The following is a 19924-nucleotide window of genomic DNA, read 5'->3' as shown; positions in this document are numbered from 1 at the left end:
TGAGGCTTCACCTGGTGTGAGGCTTCACCGGCTGTGAGGCTGCACCGGCTGTGAGGCTGCACCGGCTGTGAGGCTGCACCGGCTGTGAGGCTGCATCGGCTGTGAGGCTGCACCTGCTGTGAGGCTGCACCGGCTGTGAGGCTGCACCGGTTGTGAGGCTGCACCGGCTGTGAGGCTGCACCGGCTGTGAGGCTACACTATCTGTGAGGCTGCACCTGGTGTGAGACTTCACCTGGTGTGAGGCTTCACCGGCTGTGAGGCTGCACCGGCTGTGAGGCTGCACCGGCTGTGAGGCTGCACCGACTGTGAGGCTGCACCTGTTGTGAGGCTGCACCGGCTTGGAGGCTGTACCGCTTAGAGGCTGCACCGGCTTAGAGGCTGCACCGGCTGTGAGGCTGCACCGGATGTGGGGTTGCACCGGCTGTGAGGCTGCACCGGCTTTGAGGCTGCGCCGGCTGTGAGGCTGCACCGGCTGTGAGGCTGCACCGGCTGTGAGGCTTCACCGGCTGTGAGGCTGCACCGGCTGTGAGGCTGCACCGGCTGTGAGGCTGCACCGGCTGTGAGGCTGCACCGGCTGTGAGGCTGCACCCATCATTAACGTCTAACTAACCATCACCTGTCTATATATGATTAAATTAACTTCTCTGAATAAATTAACTTGCAGAAAACACTTTCTTTTCTGCGTTTGTTCCTTCCTCTCGTGATCCTGCTTTGTTTCCTCATCGTTCATGGGAATTATGTCTACCTCACAACACTCTCTCACTACATCTCTGCCCATTATCTCTACCTCACAACCCTCTCTCACTACATCTCTGCCCATTATCTCTACCTCACAACCCTCTCTCACTACATCTCTGCCCATTATCTCTACCTCACAACCCTCTCTCACTACATCTCTGCCCATTATCTCTACCTCACAACCCTCTCTCACTACATCTCTGCCCATTATCTCTACCTCACAACCCTCTCTCACTACATCTCTGCCCATTATCTCTACCTCACAACCCTCTCTCACTACATCTCTCCCCATTATCTCTACCTCACAACCCTCTCTCACTACATCTCTCCCCATTATCTCTACCTCACAACCCTCTCTCACTACATCTCTGCCCATTATGTCTACCTCACAACCCTCTCTCACTACATCTCTGCCCATTATGTCTACCTCACAACCCTCTCTCACTACATCTCTGCCCATTATGTCTACCTCACAACACTCTCTCACTACATCTCTGCCCATTATGTCTACCTCACAACCCTCTCTCACTACATCTCTGCCCATTATGTCTACCTCACAACCCTCTCTCACTACATCTCTGCCCATTATGTCTACCTCACAACCCTCTCTCACTACATCTCTGCCCATTATGTCTACCTCACAACACTCTCTCACTACATCTCTGCCCATTATGTCTACCTCACAACACTCTCTCACTACATCTCTGCAAATTATCTCTACCTCACAACACTCTCTCACTACATCTCTGCCCATTATATCTACCTCACAACACTCTCTCACTACATCTCTGCCCATTATGTCTACCTCACAACACTCTCTCACTACATCTCTGCCCATTATGTCTACCTCACAACACTCTCTCACTACATCTCTGCCCATTATCTCTACCTCACAACCCTCTCTCACTACATCTCTGCCCATTATCTCTACCTCACAACCCTCTCTCACTACATCTCTGCCCATTATATCTACCTCACAACACTCTCTCACTACATCTCTGCCCATTATCTCTACCTCACAACACTCTCTCACTACATCTCTGCCCATTATATCTACCTCACAACACTCTCTCACTACATCTCTGCCCATTATCTCTACCTCACAACCCTCTCTCACTACATCTCTGCCCATTATCTCTACCTCACAACCCTCTCTCACTACATCTCTGCCCATTATCTCTACCTCACAACCCTCTCTCACTACATCTCTCTCTCACTCAAAGTTAAGATAAATATAATTATGAAGAAACAGAAAGCAGTAATATATATATATATATATATATATATATATATATATATATATATATATATATATATATATATATATATATATATATATATATATATATATATATATATATATATATATATATATATATATATATATAATAGCCTAATCACTGAGGAAGGAACAGTACTAACAGTCTGAAAAACAAAATTTAAATACAAATTAGGAGACTAGGTTGTGACGGTTGTGATGAGCACAGTGTCGCCAGTAGAGGAAAACATGATATAAAGACAATTTCCACTTGGTGTGTTCCTCTCAGGTCTAAAAATAACCTTCCTTATATCATTTTCTGAACCTCTTGATTGGTATGAGGAAAAAACTCCCCAATACTTTCATTAAATGCATGCATTCTTAGTCCAGTTGTTGTCGTATTTCTCAAGTTTCTTTCTGAGGGATAATGCTGAAATAATGTAACATATAGAGGCAGTGTTGATTTTTCCTGAAAAACAAGAGAGACATTAGTACAGCGTCGGTGTGTCTCATCTTCGCTGGATGTGACTTCGTCCTCCTCATGTTTTGCAGTTTATTTACCGGGACCCAGAGCGATGCTGTAACCCATTTTTTTTCACCCCTTGAAGTATATAAATACTGTCTCTCCCAGCAATGAGCCTTGTTATCATTTCCTGCACGTCAAGGTTAGTGTTGGTGGCTGGGGACCTGCTCCTCACCTACCTTCTTGTCACACCAGTGAGTCGAAGTATATTAGAAAAGAATTTCGTCACTCACGGTGTTGAACATGGATGTCAGAACTCTGTTCTGACATCCATGTGACAATGTGACAATGAAAATGTACTTGATATCCGAGCAACATCTTACGGCAGTCATGTGAGGTGCTCCTCGTGACTCATAGCTCATGTACTCAGTCTCAGGGGGCATTACATCCCCTTGATACTTCTGCTGGCATCAATATCGAGAAGGAAGAAAAAGCTTCGTATTGTCTTTGAAAGACATATTGTCGCTGGACAGTGTCACACTATATGGAAGAATGTCAGAAGGCTTTTCAGCAATAAAACAATGTGTTGAATTATTATGACTATTATGGTAAGAATCTGCTCAGAAATTTGTAGATATAACACAAAGGGGCTGTCCCAGCTGGGCTGTTTGTGATCATTGTTATTGCATTCTAGGAGAAGAATTGAAACCTTATGGCCAAACAGTGCCTGGAAAATGGGAGGTAATCAGATTCAATCTAAGAAAGGAGAAGTTAACTCCACTTCCTTAGACCAAGAACCCATCAACTACAACAAGGCGTCTTCCTCGATGTGTGAGCCATCACGGTAGATGGTCTTGGTGACGGAGTTGTGAGAGCATTTCACTGACTAGTGATACTAGTGCAACTGTGGCTGTGTATCAGTGAATTCACTAGTTCGCTGGATGGTGTGGAGAAGAAAATGGAGACTAGCAAGAGTGACTCTTAGTGTAGTTTACATCCAATGTGAGTCATTCACAGGAAATATTAGACGACTTTTCTGGCGTGAATTTTAAAACGATTTTGTGCTCACTTAGTGGGGAGCTGCTGAAGGTTGAACACTGCACGAAGCTCAGGTAGGTATCGAGATCTAGTGGGAGGAAGAAGCCATCATGGGTATCAGTGTCTTCAGTCTTACCTTCCATCTTCTTAAGTCGACGATTATTCTTCCTTAATATCTCGTTGGCGACAAGAGCCAAGTGGAACACTGAGAAGAGTATTGTTGTGATCAATCACCTGCATTTCTTGCAAGTCACCTGTGAACCGATCAGTAGTGCGTTGGTTGGAAGAAACTTGTTTACATCTGGAGGAGTTAAGGTACACGCCTAAGGTATAGGCTCGGGTGTTGGCAAAAAGTGTGGGATTTAGAGATAAAGATTCTAACACAAAGTGGGATTTGTCACTGATGTTTTTAGCTGATGACACTGTGCTTTTGGGAGATTTTGAAGAGAAGTTGCAGAGGTTTGTGGACGAGTTTGGAAGGTTATGTAAAAGAAGGTAATTAACAAAAAAAGGCACAATACCGCGACTGGAACGATACACAAATAACCCGCACATAAAAGAGAGAAGCTTACGTAAGCTTCTCTCTTTTATGTGCGGGTTATTTGTGTAAAGAAGGTAATTAAAAGTGAACATAGAAAGAAGCAAGGTAATGAGGATAATAAAATTAGTAATGAAAGACTGGTTATCAGATTGGAGGAGGGACTCAAAGGGAGTATGAAGAAAGTGAATGTATTCAGATATTTGGGAGTGGACTTGTCAATAGATGGGTCTAGGAAAAACGATGTGAACCATAGAAATGGTGATAGGAAAAAGGTGAGTGGTGCACTGAGAAATCTGTGGAGACAAAGAACGTTATCCATGGAAGTGAATAAGGAAATATATGAAAGTATAGTCTAGTGGAACCAAAACTCTCTTAAGGGTGTGAAGCATAGGTGGTCTGCCTCCTAGTGCCAGCACATTCATGGTCGAGGATACTGCATGACTAATTTCATTCTTTTAGTGTGTGGGATACCAGTCTCACCAGCATTGCACATATTAATGTATCCACTACCACGAATGTGCTGACAATAGGAGGGAGACCCAGTGTACTTACTGAGTCCTTGGTGTTTGTAGCATGATGGACAAGTGGTCGTCAGAAGGTTAGCTTGGTTTCCAGGAGCCGAGCTAAATGCCCTGGTTTTGATTCCTGGCTGGATATATATATATATTCCACCGAGGCAGGGTGGCCCAAAAAGAAAAACGAAAGCTTCTCTTTTTAAATTTAATAATTTATACAGGAGAAGGGGTTATTAGCCCCTTGCTCCTGGCATTTTAGCCACCTCTTACGACACGCATGGCTTACGGAGGAAGAATTCTGTTCCACTTTATATATATATATATATATATATATATATATATATATATATATATATATATATATATATATATATATATATATATTATATATCACTAATGTGCAAATGTTTTATTGCAGATGGTGTGTGTGGTAATGCTGGCTGGTCTACTGGGACTGGCGGTCGTGATGGTGACCACAGCAGATGTAAGTCAACTTAACCACGATGTGAAGAGTCTCTCTCCATCAGAACTGGAGGATGGACTTGACGCAATCAGGAGGCAGGAGAGACTCGTTGCCATTTACACCACCACCTCCGTCAAGCGCCTGGCTACCACCACCATCACCGCAGTCTCCACCTGTGTCACTATTACTGCTAACGCTGTTGCTTGCAATGGTCGAAAGAAAAGAACTCTCTTCAAAAATCTTTCGTAAGATCTGAATTGTATTATTTATGCTAATCTTAGGACCAAATGGTTTTAAAGGAGGTAAAGATAGATTCACTACGAAAGTTCCTGGGCTGTAAGGAAGAGTCAGTAGGGTTACAGCTAGTGGCTTTGACGGAAACATGTACACAAGTACTGTTTCCAAATCTTCCTTATTAGAGGCCTTGTAGCTCAGGTGGTACAACACTGGACCTGTTATTCTCGGGACTATGGTTCCAACCTCCCGTTCTTCTTACTTTTATGTATATGTGTGCATGTGTGTGTGTGTGTGTGTGTGTGTGTGTGTGTGTGTGTGTGTGTGTGTGTGTGTGTGTGTGTGTGTGTGTGTGTGTGTGTGTGTGTGTGTGTGCACTCACCTAATTGTACTCACCTAATTGTCGTTTCAGGGGCCGAGATTCATCTTAAAGCTATGTATGGTTCTTGCCTCCACTACCTCACTTGCTAGGCTATTCCACTTTTGACTACTCTATGACTGAAGAAATACTTCCTAACTTCCCTTTGACTCATCTGAGTTTTCAACTTCCAATTGTAACCCCTTGTTTCTGTGTCCCCTCTCTGGAACATCCTGTCTCTGTCCACCCTGTCTATTCCACGCAGTATTTTGTATGTTGTTATCAGGTCTCCCCTGACCCTTCTGTCCTCCAGTGTCGTCAGGCCGATTTCCCTTAACCTTTCTTCGTGGGACATTCCCCTTAGCTCTGTAACTAACCTTGCCGCAAACCTTTGCACTTTCTCTAATTTCTTGACGTGCATGATAAAGTGTGGGTTACAAACAGGTGCTGCATACTCCAATATGGGCCTGACATACACGGTGTACAGTGTCCTGAACGATTTCTTACTAAGGTATTGGAACGTTATTCTCAGGTTTGCCAGGCGCCCATATGCTGCAGCAGTTATCTAGTTCATGCGTGCTTCCGGAGACGTGCTTGGTGTTATTGTCACCCCAAGATCTTTCTCCTTGAGTGAGATTTGCAGTCTTTGGCCACCTAGCCTATACTCCGTCTGCGGTCTTCTTTGCCCTTCCCCTATCTTCATGACTTTGCATTTGGCGGGGTTAAATTCGAGAAGCCAGTTGCTGGACCAGGTGTCCAGCCTGTCCAGGTCTCTTTGAAGTCCTGCCTAATCCTCATCTGATGTAATTCTCCTTATTAACTTCCATCATGTCCTTCACATATACCAGAAATAACACTGGTCCTAGGACTGACCCCTGTGGGACCCCACTAGTCACAGGTGTCCACTGTGATACCTCATCACGTACCATGACTCGTTGTTGCCTCCCTGTCAGGTATTCTCTGATCCACTGTAGTGCCCGTCCTGTTATACGCCCCTGATCCTCTAACTTCTGCACCAATCTCCTGTGAGGAACTGTGTCGAAGGCCTTCAATTCAATTCAATTCAAAGTTTATTCTCTATAAGGATTACAATGCTGAGTTTACAGAATTTGGTTATTGTGTGGTTTACATGTAGTAAAATAATGATTACAGAGTGTACCACTAGAACACCTAGCATGGCTAGGCATTTCGGGCAGACATAGTTTAATTCTTAATTTTAAAATATTACAAATTATGAGATAAGTTGGTATTATGGCTAAGTGACTAAATACTAGTTTGTGAGTTTAGCAATGTGAATGCTTTTGTTTTGGCACAGTACATAGTTTCAGTATTGGAGTATCACAGGATTCATTATTTTAAGATTGAGATTAATATTTCTGTTTATGGTCAAATGGGTGAGTGAGTGTATGTGTGAACCACCAGGTGGTATTCGTGTAGTTAGTTGACAGGGTGTATCAGGGAGATAAGATGTTTTCTAATGGTAGTTTTGAAGGTGATGAATGTGTCTGCAGTTCTAGAGTTCTCAGGTAGGGTGTTCCAGATTTTAGGGCCTTTGACATACATTGAATTTTTGTAAAGGTTTAGTCGGACACGGGGAATGTCATAGAGATGTTTATGTCTGGTGTTATGCCTGTGGGTTCTGTCACAACTATCAAGAAAGCGTTTTAGGTCAAGGTTGATATTGGAGTTTAACGTCCTGTAGATGTAGACTGCACAGTAGTAAGTGTGGATGTACTGAATAGGGAGTAAGTTTAGATCTATGAAGAGTGGGGGGGGGGTGTTGCCAGGGATGGGATTTAGTGATTATTCTTACTGCAGCTTTTTGTTGGGTTATTATTGGCTTTAGGTGTGTTGCTGCAGTTGATCCCCAAGCACAAATAGCATAGGTGAGGTATGGATAAATAAGTGAGTGGTATAGTGTGAGAAGGGCATTTTGCGGCACGTAGTATCATATCTTGGAGAGGATCCCAACCGTTTTGGATACTTTTTTGGTTATGTGTTGGATATGGGTGCTGAAATTTAGGTTGTTGTCAAGGTATAGGCCTAGGAATTTGCCCTCATTATGTCTGGTAATTAGAGTGTTGTCGATCTTAATGTTAATTTGTGCATTAACATAATATAGTAGGTTTTGTCATTGTTAAGCGTAAGTTTATTGGCTGTCATCCAAGTCGATATTTTGATCAGCTCCTCGTTAACAATGGTGTTGAGGGTGGCAAGATTAGGGTGAGAGATGACATAAGTCGTGTTGTCAGCAAAGAGAATGGGTTTCAGGTGTTGGGATACGTTTGGAAGATCATTGATGTATATGAGGAAGAGCAGGGGACCAAGGACACTTCCCTGCAGAACTCCAGTATCAAGTGGTCGTGTTGTTGATGCTGTGTCTTTAATGGTGACATACTGATACCTATTAGTAAGGTAAGATTTGAAATAAGCAAGCGCATGGCCTCTTATACCGTAGTGATCAAGTTTGTGGAGTAGGATGTCGTGGTCTACTATGTCAAAAGCTTTTCTTAGGTCAATAAAAATTCCTAGTGGATATTCCTTATTTTCCGATGCTTTGTAAAGCAGATCTAGCATTTTTATGATTGCATCATTAGTGCTTTTATTTTTCCTGAATCCAAATTGGCAGGGGTTGAGTATGTTTTGTGCCATTATAAATGAATATAGTCTCCTGTGCACGAGTTTCTCAAAGATTTTGGATAGCAATGGTAAGTTTGATATTGGCCTATAGTTGTTTAAGTCTGTAGGGTCACCACCTTTATGTATTGGTGTAACCCTTGCCATCTTGAGTAGTTTCGGGAAGGTGCTAGTTTCTAGTGACTTGTTAAAAAGTAATGAAATAGCATGCGAAAGGACATGGGCCGCTCGCTTGTACAGTAATGGTGGGACATGAGACAGATTCCCCGAGTTATTTTTAAGTGACTTTATAATCTCGGTGACTTCCGTGGGCTTAGTTGGTGCAAGATAAAAGGAATTTGGGAAATTCCCATCTAGGTATCCCCGGCATGGGCATTGGTATGTGGGATTTTATTGGTGAGATTAGATCCTATGGTTGAGAAGAAGTCGTTTATCTTGTTAGCTGTGTCAGTGGGATGTAGTGGTGTTTCATTAGGCTTAGTTAGGGCAATATTCTTGTTTTTTTCAGTTTGTGGGTCCCTAGAATCTGAGAGAGTGTTTTCCAGGTCTTTTTTATATCTCCTCTAGTGTCTGTGAATCTACTGGAGTAGTATAGTTGTTTGGCTTTCTTTGTTACTTTGGTGAGAACTGATGAATAGTGTTTAAGAATATCTTTGTGTATTAAGCCCTGTCTATATTGCTTTTCATATTGGTGTTTCTTGTCAATGGATTTCAGAATGGTGCTGGTTAGCCATGGGCAACCAAGCCGTTTTTTTGTGATCTGTTTCGTTTTTATAGGACAATGTTTGTTGTATAGTCTAAGTAATTTTTTAAGAAAAATGTCTGTCCAGTCATCAATACCATTGGCCTTGGAGAATTCTATAGGCCAGTCAACAGTCTCTAGGTCAGCTGTGAACTTCCTTATCGAGGCCTCGTCATGGAGTCTAAATGAAACTTTGTTGTATTCAAGTGGTGGTTTACTAATGTTTGTCAAGAGGAAGGTAGGGTAGTGGTCTGTAGTGCTATCTGTGATTATCCCTGATTTAAGGGGGGCTAGTATATTGGTCCATATGTGGTCTATTATGGTTGCACTTGTTTCAGTGAGCCTGGTTGGTTTAGTTATTGATGGTATGAGAAGTGTGTTGTTCATATTGTTGATGAAATCAGTTACAGGCTGATCATCTAGTAAGCCAAGGTTGATGTTGAAGTCTCCAGCTAAGAGAAGGTGGTGCTTATTCATTTGTCTGTTTGTTATTAGTGCCTTTAATTTCTCACTGAAATTTGGGATGTTTCTGTGGGGTATCCGGTAAATGGCACCGATTGTTATAGGTGTCTTAAGTTTTTTTACAGTAAAATTAGCAAAAATGTATTCTCCATATTCATCACTAAAGCAAGTGGTGCTAATACAAGATAATTGGTTAGAGTAATAGATTGCAATACCACCCCCAACTTGGTTTGGTCTGCAGTTGTGAATTGCTGTGTATCCTGGTAGAGGGTAGATATCTATTGTGTCCTGCTTAAGCCAGGTCTCAGTAAGAATAATGCAGGAGAAGGGTGTCTTTAGTGATTCAAGGAGTGCCAGGAGGTCATCATAGTGTTTGCTTAAGGACCTGACGCTGTAGTTAAGTACTGATAGACTTTTAGCATTGTTTAGTATAGTGCTGGCTTGTGATGCTGTGTAATAAAGGCAGTTACTTTCCAATAGGTTTTGATTGGGTGTCAGATTATGGAGGTTTAGATCAGGGTCAACGTGATCAATCATCTTCTAGGTTTAAATTATGGTTATTTATATCCTGAGTTGAGTGTTGAGTTCTAGTACTGATATCTGTAGTGGTGGGAAGTTTGGACAAGTATATAGCTAGAGTATTTTGGTCATATAGAGTATAGTCACTACTACACATAATGAAGTTGATGTCTATGTGTTGTGCTGGAATGAACTAAAGTACAACTAGGTATAAACTAGTAATATAAAAATACAAATTAAAAATAGATCAAGACTCTCACTTGTAATTGCACTAAGGTCTAATATAATGACTTTTGTGGAGTCTATGTTTTGAGCTAGAATAAGCTATAGTACAACTAGGTTTAATTTAATAATATAAAAATACAAATTAAAAACAGCACCAGTCTCTCACTAGTAATTGCACTATGGTCTAATATAATGAATTTGGTATTGACTATAGTACAACTGAGTTTAATCTAATAATATAAAAAAGGCACAAGACTCTCAATTGTAATTGCACTAAGGTCTTATATAAGTTGTTTACAAGAATTAGAGTATAACTAGATTTAAATTGACAAGATAAAATACACAAGTTAAGGTAGCAAAAGTATAATAAAAAAAAATATAAAAATAAAAATGGCAATGACTTGGTTATAATATGCTAGTAAGATGGTAGACAGGATAATATAAAAGTTGTAGTTGAAAATACTAGTTTAAAAAAGTATGGAATAAAAATGGTCAATAAAAGTTTACAATAAGTTTGGTCAATATAGTTTAAAGCAAAATTGGGCAATAATAGGGATTTTAGAATAAAATTGGGCAATTGAGTATTTCTTAAAGTGAGGTAGAATTATTGAGGACAAGTTATGGTTAGTTTATAATAAAATAAGATGGAACAGTGATGCGGTAAGTTGTAAAAAAAGGAGATAGATTCTGTAGATATTAAACACAATTAAGACTATGAGGTAGAATGGTCGTTGAATACAACAATGACAATCAAAAGTAGTTGGGGTATTAGAATTTTAGGGGGGCACAAATTTATGACAATATAACATTAACTGTGGACTGTGGGTATTATCTGCACTTTACTCTGATTCTGTTAGTCCAGCCTCACTTAGGAATGTCTTAAGGTCATGTTCTGTAGAGATGAAGTATCTCTTCCCAGTGGGCTGTTTCCTAACTGCGATTTTTCCATCCCTCACAAAGCACTGGTGGATTTTTTGGGCATAGCGTAATTTTCTTAGCCGATAAAGAAGGTTTTGTCTTGTTTTGGTAAGGCACTCATTGACGTAAACATCATTTTTCATAGAAATAGATGTTTTTAGTAGGTTGTTTCTTTGTAGGCTAGTTTGGAATTTTAACAGCGCTGTTTTTTTACCTGCTTGGTAGCCCATCAGTTTGCAATCCTTTAGGTCATCACTACGTATGTTAAGGCGAAGGTGGTCCTTGATAAGCTGTAGGGTGGTCTCCATGTAGGTTTCTTGGGTGACTGTGGGTGGGAGATGTTTGCTGTTAACTACAACAGCGTCAGATAGCTGCTGTTGGTCATTATGGTCTTGGAAGTTGGTTATGACATTGGCAAGTTGTTGGTCTACTCTTGATCTTTCCTCTATAATGTTGGTAGTAAGTAGGGTGACTTGGTCTTTTAGAGTGTTGATGGTGTCTAGGGACTGGGTGTGGGTGTTGCTTTGTTGTTCCAGAGTGTCTAGTTTATGTTCAAGAGCAGTGATCTTGTTGAGGTAATCTGCATTGCTAGTTTTTAGTTCCTGCATTTCTTGAGTTAGTTTAGTGATCGTTTGGTTCTGAATCGTAAGGAGTTTAGCTATTTCTGGGTCGGTGATCTTCTTGACATCAAATACTGGGAAGGAGTTATCTTGGATGCAATCAACCCACGCCTCTCTCTCGTGTCTTACTTCTGTTACTTTATCATAAAACTCCAGTAGGTTTGTGACACAGGATTTGCCTTCCTTAAATCTGTGCTGGTTGGCGTTTATACTCTTGTTCCATTCCAGGTGCTCCACCACTCTCCTCCTGATAATCTTCTCCATAACTTTGCATACTATGCACGTCAGTGACGCTGGTCTATAGTTTAGTGCTTCTTTTCTGTCTCCTTTTTTAAATATGGGTACTACATCTGCCGTCTTCCATACCTCAGGTAGTTGCCCAGTTTCAAGAGATGTGTTGAAGATTGTGGTTAGTGGCACACACAACATTTCTGCTCCCTCTCTAAGGACCCACAGGGAGATGTCTGATCTCATTGCCTTTGAGGTAACAAGGTCCCTTAGCAGCTTCTTCACCTCCTCCTCAGTTGTGTGTATGTCATCTAACACTTGTTGGTATATTCCTCGTTGGCTTCCCCCTGTGTGTGTACTCACCTATTTGTGGTTGCAGGGGTCGAGTCTTAGCTCCTGGCCCTGCCTCTTCACCGGTTGCTACTGGGCCCTCTCTCTCTCCCCGCTCCATGAGCTTTATCAAACCTCGTCTTAAAACTGTGTATGGTTCCTGCCTCCACTACGTCATTTTCTAGGCTATTCCACTGCCTGACAACTCTATGACTGAAGAAATACTTCCTAATATCTCTCTGACTCATTTGCGTCTTCAACTTCCAATTGTGGCCCCTTGTTTCTGTGTCCCCTCCCTGGAACATCCTGTCTTTGTCCACCTTGTCTATTCCATGCAGAATTTTATATGTCGTTATCATGTCTCCCCTGACCCTCCTGTCCTCCAGTGTCGTCAGGCCGATTTCCCTTAATCTTTCTTCATAGGACATTCCCCTTAGCTCTGGAACTAACCTTGTCGCAAACCTTTGTACTTTCTCTAGTTTCTTGACGTGCTTTATCAAGTGCGGGTTCCAAACAGGTGCTGCATACTCCAGTATGGGCCTGACATACACGGTGTACAGTGTCTTGAACGATTCCTTACTAAGGTATCGGAATGCTGTTCTCAGGTTTGCCAGGCGCCCATATGCTGCAGCAGTTATCTGATTGATGTGTGCTTCCGGAGACACGCTCGGTGTTATACTCACCCCAAGATCTTTCTCCTTGAGTGAGATTTGCAGTCTTTGGCCACCTAGCCTATACTGTGTCTGTGGTCTTCTGTGCCCTTCCCCTATCTTCATGACTTTACATTTGGCAGGATTAAATTCGAGAAGCCATTTGCTGGACCAGGTGTCCAGTCTGTCCAGGTCTCTTTGAAGTCCTGCCTGGTCCTCATCTGATTTAATTCTCCTCATTAACTTCACATCATCTGCAAACAGGGACACTTCTGAGTCTAACCCTTCCATCATGTCGTTCACATATACCAAAAATAGCACTGGTCCTAGGACCGACCCCTGTGGGACCCCGCTCGTCACAGGTGCCCACTGTGATACATCATTACGTACCATGACTCGTTGTTGCCTCCCTGTCAGGTATTCTCTGAACCATTGCAGTGCCCTTCCTGTTATATGCGCCTGATGCTCTAGCTTCTGCACTAATCTCTTGTGAGGAACTGTGTCAAAGGCCTTCTTGCAGTCCAAGAAGATGTACTCACCTATTTGTACTCACATATTTGTGGTTGCAGGGGTCGAGTCTTAGCTCCTGGCCCCGCCTCTTCACCGGTTGCTACTAGACCCTCTCTCTCCCCGCTCCATGAGCTTTATCAAACCTCGTCTTAAAACTGTGTATGGTTCCTGCCTCCACTACGTCATTTTCTAGGCTATTCCACTGCCTTACAACTCTATGACTGAAGAAATACTTCCTAATATCTCTCTGACTCATTTGTGTCTTCAACTTCCAATTGTGGCCTCTTGTTTCTGTGTCCCCTCCCTGGAACATCCTGTCTTTGTCCACCTTGTCTATTCCACGCAGTATTTTATATGTCGTTATCATGTCTCCCCTGACCCTCCTGTCCTCCAGTGTCGTCAGGCCGATTTCCCTTAATCTTTCTTCATAGGACATTCCCCTTAGCTCTGGAACTAACCTTGTCGCAAACCTTTGTACTTTCTCTAGTTTCTTGACGTGCTTTATCAAGTGCGGGTTCCAAACAGGTGCTGCATACTCCAGTATGGGCGTGACATACACGGTGTACAGTGTCTTGAACGATTCCTTACTAAGGTATCGGAATGCTGTTCTCAGGTTTGCCAGGCCCCCATATGCTGCAGCAGTTATCTGATTGATGTGTGCTTCCGGAGACATGCTCGGTGTTATACTCACCCCAAGATCTTTCTCCTTGAGTGAGGTTTGCAGTCTTTGGCCACCTAGCCTATACTCTGTCTGTGGTTTTCTGTGCCCTTCCCCTATCTTCATGACTTTGCATTTGGCAGGATTAAATTCGAGAAGCCATTTGCTGGACCAGGTGTCCAGTCTGTCCAGGTCTCTTTGAAGTCCTGCCTGGTCCTCATCAGATTTAATTCTCCTCATTAACTTCACATCATCTGCAAACAGGGACACTTCTGAGTCTAACCCTTCCATCATGTCGTTCACATATACCAAAAATAGCACTGGTCCTAGGACCGACCCCTGTGGGACCCCGCTCGTCACAGGTGCCCACTGTGATACATCATTACGTACCATGACTCGTTGTTGCCTCCCTGTCAGGTATTCTCTGATCCATTGCAGTGCCCTTCCTGTTATATGCGCCTGATGCTCTAGCTTCTGCACTAATCTCTTGTGAGGAACTGTGTCAAAGGCCTTCTTGCAGTCCAAGAAGATGCAATCAACCCACCCCTCTCTCTCGTGTCTTACTTCTGTTATTTTATCATAAAACTCCAAAAGGTTTGTGACACAGGATTTGCCTTCCGTGAATCCGTGCTGGTTGGCATTTATACTCTTGTTCAGTTCCAGGTGCTCCACCACTCTCATCCTGATAATCTTCTCCATAATTTTGCATACTATCCACGTCAATGACACAGGTCTATAGTTTAGTGCCTCTTTTCTGTCTCCTTTTTTAAAAATGGGAACTACATTTGCCGTCTTCCATACCTCAGATAGTTGCCCAGTTTCCAGGGACGTGTTGAAGATTGTGGTAAGTGACACGCACAACATATCTGCTCCCTCTCTAAGGACCCACGGGGAGATGTTATCTGGTCCCATTGCCTTTGAGGTATCGATGTCCCTTAGCAGTTTCTTCACCTCCTCCTCATCTGTATGTATGTCTTCCAACACTTGTTGGTGTATTCCTTGCTGGTGTCCCCATCTGGTCTGTCCCCCCAGAGTCCTACCTGTCTCTACTGTAAATACTTCCTTAAATCTCGTGTTGAGCTCCTCACATACCTCTTGATCGTTTCTTGTGAGTTCTCCACCTTCTTTCCTCAGCCTTATCACCTGGTCCTTGACTGTTGTCTTCCTCCTAGTGTGGCTATACAGCAGTTTCGGGTCAGATTTGACTTTCGATGCTATGTCGTTTTCATACTGTCGCTGGGCCTCCCTCCTTATCTGTGCATACTCGTTTCTGGCTCTTCTACTAATCTCCTTGTTTTCCTGGGTCCTATGCCTCCTGTACCTTTTCCATTCTCTGTTGCACTTAGTTTTTGCCTCCCTACACCTTCGAGTAAACCAAGGACTCGTTTTGGTCTTCCTATTATTTCTGTTTCCCTTGGGAAAAAAACTTTCCTCTACCTCCTTGCACGTTGTTGCCACATATTCCATCATCTCGTTTACTGATTTTCCTACCATTTCTCTGTCCCTCTGAACCTCCTGCAGGAAGTTTCTCATACCTGTGTAGTCCCCCCTTTTATAGTTTGGCCTGTCCCCTTCAGTTCCTGTTACCTTCTCCACTTGTAACTCTACTATATAATCAAAACTCAGAACCACGTGATCGCTAGCTCCAAGGGGCCTCTCGTAAGTGATGTCTTCAATGTCTGAACTGCTCAGGGTGAACACAAGATCCAGTCTTGCTGGCTCATCTTCCCCTCTCTCTCTGGTTGTGTCCCTGACATGTTGATGCATGAGGTTTTCAAGTACCACATCCATCATCTTGGCTCTCCATGTTTCGGGACCCCCATGTGGCTCCAGGTTTTCCCACTCGATCTCCCTGTGGTTGAAATCGCCCATTACCAGTAACTTTGCTCTGCTCGAGTGAGCTCTTCTTGCCACCTCAGCCAGTGTGTCCACCATCACCCTGTTGTTTTCTTCATACTCCTCTCTTGGCCTCCTGCAGTTCTGTGGTGGGTTATACATCACTCCAATGACTACTTTATGTTCTCCGGACTGAATTGTACCTACAATGTAGTCTCTTTCTCCAATCATGACCATGCCTTCCATTTCCTCAAATCCCCATCGGTGTTTTATGAGCAGTGCAACCCCTCCTCCCCCTCTACTCCTTCTATCTTTCCTCAGGATCTGATATCCCGTTGGGAAGATTGTGTCTGTTATTGTCTCAGCGAGTTTTGTTTCTGTGACTGCTATGATGTCTGGGGATTTTTCACTGATTGTTTCGTTCCACTCCTCATGTTTGTTCATTATTCCATCCGCGTTTGTGTACCAAACTTTCAGTTTCTTTTCTATCATTGTGGTCATGCAAGAATATTGGGGTTGGGGGAGCGAGAGCCTTGGTGGGGGCCTATATGGGGCTGTGGTGTTGGTGGGGTTTGTGATGATGGGGGTGGGGTCAGAATGCCCATAAGGGGCAGCTGTTGGGGTGAGGTTTTTGATATGGGGGTTGGTGGCAGAGGGAACAGTGAGTGGGTTGTAGTATAGGTTGCTCAGTTGCGTTGGGAATGTCGCGGTTGGAGTCTTTTGGTGGGAGATTCTGTGGGGTGTGTTTGCCCTTCCTCCTGTGTCTGGGTCCTGCTCATTTTCGTCATTGCCTCTCGTTCCTCCTTGCGTCTCTGTACCCTCTCTTTCAGTGTAGTCCTTTCTTCTTGTGTTCTGTCACGGTCGAGGTATACTCTCTGGTACCCCTGTTTGTCCCTCAGTCTTGCTTTCTCTTGCAGAATCCTGGTTCGAACTGATTCTTCCTTGAAAGTTACTCTGACAGGCCGTATCCTTCCACTCGCAAACCACCCAATTCTCTGAAAATTTGTCACCTGGGTCATATCGCCCTCACCTATTGTTTTCATGATGCCTTCAATCATTTTTTCTCCTCCTGTTTTATTTCTTCAAAGTTGTCCCCCTTGGCTTCTTGGAGCCCGTACACAAAAACTGACCTCGCCCTTTCCTCCTCCCACTGAGTCTCCATCTGCTTCCTCTGAGGCATTTTATTTCCTTCCATTGACATGTTCTTGCCCTCAGTCCCTGTCATATCTGAAACTTCTATTCTCAGTGAACTGTCTTTCATGACCAGCTGTCCCTTGCTACTGCAGTTGGCTGTTAGAATCTCTGTATATAGCATACCTTCATTGTCTTCGGACCTGTCATTTGATCTTAGTGTGCTCCTCGTCTTTTCCCTGGCCCCACGTGGGTCTGATAGGGCCTTCGTGTACGTCATGTCTCCGTTGTTGCTTACCGTCCCCTTGTCTGCGCCTGACATTGAATTTCCTGATGTCACATCTGAATTGTCATTTGTCTCTCTAATCTGTTTCAGGCTTTGCAGTTTCTCTTCTAAGCACTGTATCCTAGCTTCTGCTGCTAAGACCTGTACTTCCCACTTCCTGCACTCTTCAGCTATCCGCTCCTCCATTTTCTTACCAAGCTCTACTATCTTCCTTCCCCATTCTTCCTCCCTTTTTTGGAGCTCTAACTCCCAGTCTTTCCTCCCTGGTTCGTCTACCAGATCTCTGGTTTTCCAGATGTGTGTGTGTGCATGTACTCACCTAATTTTATTCACCTAATTGTGGTTGCAGGGGTCGAGACTCAGCTCCTGGCCCTGCCTCTTCACTGATCGCTACTAGGTCCTCTCTCTCTCTCTCTGCTTCCTGAGCTTTGTCGTACCTCGTCTTAAAGCTATGTATGGTTCCTGCCTCCACTACATTACTTGCTAAGCTATTCCACTTCATGACTACTCTATTGCTGTCCTAACATCCCTGTGACTTGTCTGAGCCTTCAGCTTCCAATTGTGACGTCTTGTTTCTGTGCCCCCTCTCTGGAACATCCTGGCTCTATCCACCTTATCTATTCTACACAGTATTTTGTTTGTCGTTATCATGTCTCCCCTGACCCTCCTGTCCTCCAGTGTTGTCAGTCCGATTTGCCTTAACCTTTCTTTGTAGGACATTCCCCTGAGCTCCGGAACTAGCCTTGTTGCAAACCTTTGTACTTTCTCTAATTTTTTGACGTGCTTGACCAGGTGTGGGTTCCAAACTGGTGCTGCATACTCGAGTATGGGCCTGATGTACACAGTGTACAGTGCCTTGAATGATTCCTTACTAAGGTATCGGAATGCTATTTTCAGGTTTACCAGGCGCCCATATGCTGCAGCAGTTATCTGGTTGATGTGTGCCTCCAGAGACGTGCTTGGTGTTATGGTCACCCCAAGATCTTTCTCCTTGAGTGAGGTTTGTAGTCTTTGACCACCTAGTCTAAACTCTGTCTGCGGTCTTCTTTGCCCTTCTCCAATCTTCATGACTTTGCACTTGGCAGGGTTGAATTCGAGAAGCCAGTTGCTGAACCACGTGTCCAGCCTGTCCAGGTCTCTTTGAAGTCCTGCCTGATCCTCATCTGATGTAATTCTCCTCATTAACTTCACATCATCTGCGAACAGGGACACCTCTGAGTCTATCCCATCCATCATATCATTCACATATGCCAAAAATAGCACTGGTCCTAGGACCGACCCCTGTGGGACCCCGCTCGTCACAGGTGTCTACTGTGGTACCTCATCACGTACCATTACTCGTTGTTGCCTCCCTGTCAGGTATTCTCTGATCCACTGCAGTGCCCTTCCTGTTATACATGCCTGATCCTCTAGTTTCTGCACTAATCTCTTGTGAGGAACTGTGTCGAAGGCCTTCTTGCAGTCCAAGAAAATGCAATCAACCTACCCCTCTCTCTCGTGTCTTACTTCTGTAACTTTGTCATAAAACTCCAAAAGGTTTCTGACACAGGATTTGCCTTCCATAAATCCGTGCTGGTTGTCGTTTATAATCTTGTTCCGCTCCAGGTGCTCCACCACTCTCCTCCTGATAATCTTCTCCATGACTTTGCATACTATACACGTCAGTGACACTGTATTGTAATTTAGTGCCTCTTTTCTGTCTCCTTTTTTAAATATGGGGACTACATTTGCTGTCTTCCATACCTTGGGATGTGTTGAAGATTGTGGTTAATGGCACAAACAGCATTTCTGCTCCCTCTCTAAGGACCCACAGGGAGATGTCCGGTCCCATTGCCTTTGAGGTATCAAGGTCACTTAGCAGCTTCTTCACCTCCTCCTCAGTTGTGTGTATGTCATCCAGCACTTGTTGGTGTATTCCCTGTTGGTGTCCCCCTCTGTCCTGTCTTCCCAGAGTCCTTCCTATCTCCACTGTCAATACTTCTTTAAATCTTGTGTTGAGCACCTCACATACCTCTTGATCGTTTCTTGTGAGTTCTCCACCTACTTTCCTCAGTCTGATCACCTGGACTTTGACTGTTGTCTTTCTCCTGATGTGGCTAAACAGCAGTTTCAGGTCAGACTCTTTTCTTTTCTAATTTTTTTCTTTTCCTAGTAACATTTGTGGCCTGTGAGACTTTCGATGCTATGTCGTTTTCGTACAGTCACTGGGCCTCCCACCTTATCTGTGCATATTCGTTTCTGGCTCTTCGACTAATCTCCTTGTTTTCCAGGGTCCTTTGCTTTCTGTACCTCTTCCATTCTCTAATGCACTTAGCTTTTGCCTCCCTGCACCTTCGGGTAAACCAAGGACTCGCTCTGGTCTTCCCATTGTTTCTGTTGGCCTTGGGAACAAACCTTTCCTCTGCCTCCTTGCATTTTGTTGTTACATATTCCATCATTTCGTCTACTGACTTTCAAACCAGTTCTCTGTCCCACTGAACCTCCTGCAGGAAGTTCCTCATACCTGTGTAGTCCCCCCTTTTATAGTTTGGCTTTTCCCATTCGACTCCTGTTGCCCTCTCCAC

At 43.6% G+C, this 19924-nt stretch overlaps 1 protein-coding gene across 1 annotated transcript in view; it reads left to right on the top strand.

Moving 5' to 3' along the window:
- The first annotated feature begins 4974 nt into the window (after positions 1 to 4974).
- The window catches only part of LOC138854072 (uncharacterized), a 26980-nt gene continuing 12030 nt past the window's right edge, over positions 4975 to 19924 (top strand). The window contains exon 1 of the mRNA XM_070094912.1: positions 4975 to 5261. Coding sequence (XP_069951013.1) covers positions 4987 to 5261 — 275 coding nt within the window. The 5' untranslated portion in view covers positions 4975 to 4986. The remainder of the gene's footprint in view (positions 5262 to 19924) is intronic.

Source organism: Cherax quadricarinatus, chromosome 4, assembly GCF_038502225.1.
Source record: "Cherax quadricarinatus isolate ZL_2023a chromosome 4, ASM3850222v1, whole genome shotgun sequence".
NCBI classification, from domain to species: domain Eukaryota; kingdom Metazoa; phylum Arthropoda; class Malacostraca; order Decapoda; family Parastacidae; genus Cherax; species Cherax quadricarinatus.
Note: the sequence above shows the minus strand (reverse complement) of the source record. Positions and strands in the feature narration are given on the sequence as shown.